General features: G+C 38.9%; 1 protein-coding gene across 2 annotated transcripts in view; it reads left to right on the forward strand.

Annotated features, from left to right (window-relative positions):
- ZFYVE16 (zinc finger FYVE-type containing 16) overlaps positions 1 to 3,577 on the forward strand; it is a 38,976-nt gene extending 35,399 nt beyond the window's left edge. For both annotated transcript variants that reach the window (XM_019532298.1, XM_019532300.1), the window contains exons 16-17: positions 873 to 1,037; positions 1,614 to 3,577. In XM_019532298.1, coding sequence (XP_019387843.1) covers positions 873 to 1,037; positions 1,614 to 1,775 — 327 coding nt within the window. In that variant the 3' untranslated portion in view covers positions 1,776 to 3,577. The remainder of the gene's footprint in view (positions 1 to 872; positions 1,038 to 1,613) is intronic.
- The last annotated feature ends 895 nt before the right edge of the window (positions 3,578 to 4,472 follow it).

The following is a 4,472-nucleotide window of genomic DNA, read 5'->3' on the forward strand; positions in this document are numbered from 1 at the left end:
CACTGCCCACGTCCTTCCAGGTCGAGAAGAACCCATCCACTACCACCCTCTGGGTGCGGCCCTCCAACCAGTTGGCGACCCATTTGACTGTGTGGGCATCGACACCACAGTCTCCCAGCTTTTTGATGAGGACAGGGTGAGAGACAGTGTCAAAAGCCTTCCGGAAGTCCATTGGATCAATGTCTTCTGTTATAACTCAGTATACTTAGGAAATGTCCATTCCTGACACTCCCATGGCCATTTAATCAGTAACTGAGAGTGTGGGAGGGGTAACTTTCCACTATATTTTTGGGAACTCTGGGCTCTTCTGTATTTTTTGGAAAGCATCTAGCACATGTTGGATACCATCGTATTTCAAGAGTAGTAAAATACCCAATATTGATATGTCAGGAAACCAGCGTTAGTATTTGTATGGTTTGTGTGTTTTAAACTAGAACAGAATAGAGCCCTGTTGTCAATTTAATTCTTCTGAGGTAGGGGTGAAGTAGGCCCTGGGCTTCTATCAGCTGCCACTGCCCCAGTAGCTGGAGTCTCTGGGCTCCCCTTCCCCTCCTGGCTTCTGCTTCTCATTCCCAACCTAACGGGTGGGCAATTGTGGTGGGAGCCCAGAGAGCAGGGAGCTGAGGATGAGCCTGGAGCTATGTAGGCATGCAGTGCAACAGTGGGAAGGAAACAGACATGTAATATAGCAGTGGAGGAGATGCCTAGGCAGTGGAGTGGAGTGGAGTGGAGGTGGGTGCCTGCATAGTATGCAGCATGGAGGTCACCTGTTGGGGCATCTGGTAGGGCATGTGGCCTCCGGGTGCTTAGAAGTTGGACAGCCCTATTCTAAGGAAAGCTGCTAACCATGTTCTGTTTTAATCTGATTCCAGGTGTTTTATTTTCTCAAGGACCATGAACAATCTGATCTAACCTCCTCTCAGTTGGCTAAAGATCTTGCTGTAGCATGCAGTACCGTTCTTTGTCCACATCTCAAAATGCTAAAAAATAATGGAATGAACAAAATCGGACTCAGAGTCTCCATTGATACTGATATGGTAATTTTTTAATGTTTGCTGCAAACATAAAACGTTTTAAATGCTGTTATTGAAAATTGTTTGGCAATAACCCCTCTAATCCTTCCCGCATCCTACCACAGATGTACCTGGAAAGGATTCAGAATAGATCTGAGAACTGTTTAAGATTTTATCTAAGAAATGCAAGTTGTTATGTTGTTAGCTGTAAATTTAAACTTATGTTTTTGTTGCAGGAGAAAAATCTCTTCAGTTAGTGTTTGGTGATCAGTCACTAAGTAACAAAATAACAAATTGAAACATTTCTGATACATGCATATTATTCCTGATTGTTTGGGTCTGAACTAGCAACCGTTTTGAAGTGCAGAAGATAGATGATTGCTCTTCAAGCAGGAGTATTTAATATTTTTAAAGAGCAAAACTTTTGCCTGGTTAAGGAATGTTGTGTTTATGTTGTGGCTTTTTTTTAATCTCTGATCCTTGGTCAATACTACTTTGCATAGTAGAAAACTTGAGCTGGAAGATGCTGGTTACACAGGGTACTTACTGTCTTTCACTCTTGTTTGTCTTGACATGTCATTGACTCGCTTTTTCTTTCAGGTTGAGTATCAGGCAGGATCTGGAGGCCACCACCTTCCTCAGCATTACCTAAATGAACTGGATGGTGCTCTGATCCCAGTGATCCATGGTGGATCATCAGACCCCACAAGTTTACCATTGGAAATGGAACTAATATTTTTCCTTACAGAATCTCTCTCTTAATGCAAACAACATTGTTTGTTATATGTGATGTACTGATTGGCTTAGATTAACTGAACACCAAAGCTTTAAAGCTAAAAAACACTAAACATTTCTAGGTTTGTTAAAGCAAAATTAAGATCAGTAATAGACATTTAAACTGGATTTTGATTTTTACAAAACTAACAAAAACTTGTTACCCCAGCATAAAAACAGGATTGTAGAGTTTAAGCTTTCCTAAGTTTCTGAGAGTTTACACTTAATAGTCATTGAAAAAGGCAAGGACTTGTTACCTCTCTAAGCAAGCTGTAGCATTTTACTTGTGTGAACTGTCAAGCCATAGTAGCTGGCTCTTGCCTCTTAACCTCAAACAAATGTTTTAGTAATAGTCCTTAAGATAAATTGTAGCTGCAATGTGACACTTGCTTTATATGCGTATACAGGTGATCTGTACTTCTGGTTTGGGATTTTATTTTTTTTTATTTTTAAAACTTGCAAAGGATATTTAACTGACACAAAGCTGTTTCTTGCCATTGAGGTTCAAATATAAAATCTTTGGGTTGGAGCAAACATCAAGTGATGGTGCATGTTTGGAATCTGCCTGCATAGTCTGATAATTGATTGTGCAAGGGGAATAAACAGCAAAACTTTCCCATGTTTTTTTAAAGATTTTGTAATTGGGGTTGTCCTGACTTTTAAAATTGGGACAATTGATAAGTTTGGTGCTTTGGGAACTTGTACTTCTAAACATTTTTTTTGTATAGAATAACTGATGTCATTATGTATTTATAATGGACTTATCTCACTTAAATGGATACTATTTTTGTATTTAATTGATTATCTCTTCTTTTGTGCTCAAATGCACTATTGTATTTAGGACTTCCGAGAGTCATTTAAGAATAGGCCAGATGACCCTTAAAGTAGTCTTCATGTAGCAATAAACTAGGCTTGAAGCCTGTAATACCTTTTCTGCACCCTTCTCCAACTTTTGAGATCTCTTGGTACCCCTCTGTTTTCAGGGAGAACAGTGTATTAAGTGTGAATTTTCCTGAACGGTTTGCTTTAGCATACTTGGTATTCTTTGTATAGCACATATTTTTGATATGGGGGTATTAAGAAATAAGATCTATTTATGTACTCATGATGCATGTAATCTGTACCTAAGTACACATTCAGTAAACTACAATCAGGTTTGATAATTGTTGCTTATCTGTTTACTGTAAGCAGAACCAAAACAAATTGTATCCAAAATCTACATTATTTGTGTGAAACATCCAAATTTTAAGAATGAGAGGTTATCACAAACCTTTATCATCTAGATGCCTTGATTCTCATAGGGGATATTGATATGTTTTTGTATCAAAAACGCAATTTATAACTTAAAATCAAGTCAGTGCCCTTACCTGCGGCTTGAAGACTCATGTTAAGGGGAGGCTCAAGATTCAAAGTTTTTATGCAGGCAGACTGAATTAGACGCAATTTCTTGAGAGGGAGATTGCACACAGCAGGCTAGTGAAAGACACTAACGTACAGTATGAACAATATGTCCATTTTTTGGAAATGGTTAATAGGGGGAAAAGTAGCGCAAACTATGTTTGAACATGAATTGTCAAATAATAAGCATGTTGTTGTTTGTCAGTGTCAAATAGAGCTATACCAGAAAAGCAATTCCCAAGACTTGTCTTGATATAGTGGTCCCATAATCCATGGAATATTAGTTTGTCCCACATGTCTCTTTTTAAGGGAGTGTTTTAAACTCTTCCCATTTTGGTACATTTCAGTTCAGTGATCACTAACCAATAAAACTGATCAATATGTTTAACAGATGCAATAAGATGATAATTCTTTCTTCTTTTTGTTTTATAAAAAGTCCCTGACACACACTTCTCAACTTTTTTATATTTTGTCACAAGAATTTTCTGTTTCCAGGTATTTTCTTTGTTTAGCACTGCCACTGCACCTGGAGCTCTTAGTCTGCCCCTAACCTGTATTTATACCTAAATGTGACTTGTGTGGATATGGCCTGTCACTTCATCTGTTTCTTACCAACAAATAAATGAACAAACATTTAGGTTTCATAGTTGGCTTCTGGGTTTGGAAGAAAACAGACAAACAAACACCATTGCTCCAGATTGGAAATAAGGGGTAGCAAGTATATTTGGTGATGGATATGGATGGATGGAGGAGAAAGGCATTGCATGTCTGTCTACATAGTGGTTGTTAGAATCTGGTTTATTTCTAGTGCTTAGGAGGAGCACAAAGCAAGGGGATGTGCTTCTGCTTTGAAATTCCTCAGCTCCCTGGTTAAGAGGTGGGAGGTAGCTTCTTGGGTAGCCATTTGCAACCTGTACTTACTGCTAAATTTTTTGTTGTTTTTTCTTTGTTTTGAGGAGGAAAAAAACTACCTTAACCTCTGTTTTGGGGTTTCTAACCTAGTTTATTTCAAGGAACTTTTAAGTGCCCCTCTCTTCCTACCATTTTTCTTTTGTAGTTGCATAGTACTGCCACTTTTCAGTCTGGTATTCAAGATGGCATGTCCTCTTCTTCCATATCTTAGTTTCATAGTTTCTAGGGTCGGAAGGGACCTGAGTACATCATCTAGTCCGACCCCCTGCCATGGCAGGAAAGAATACTGGGGTCAAATGACCCCAGCAAGATGTGCAGCCTAAATCTACCCTCTGCCAGCTTGTGACCGTTATTCCTGGTCACTCCTGGTAGTGC

Source organism: Crocodylus porosus, unplaced genomic scaffold (genome assembly GCF_001723895.1).
Source record: "Crocodylus porosus isolate Cpor-Errol unplaced genomic scaffold, CroPor_comp1, whole genome shotgun sequence".
Lineage (NCBI taxonomy): Eukaryota > Metazoa > Chordata > Crocodylia > Crocodylidae > Crocodylus > Crocodylus porosus.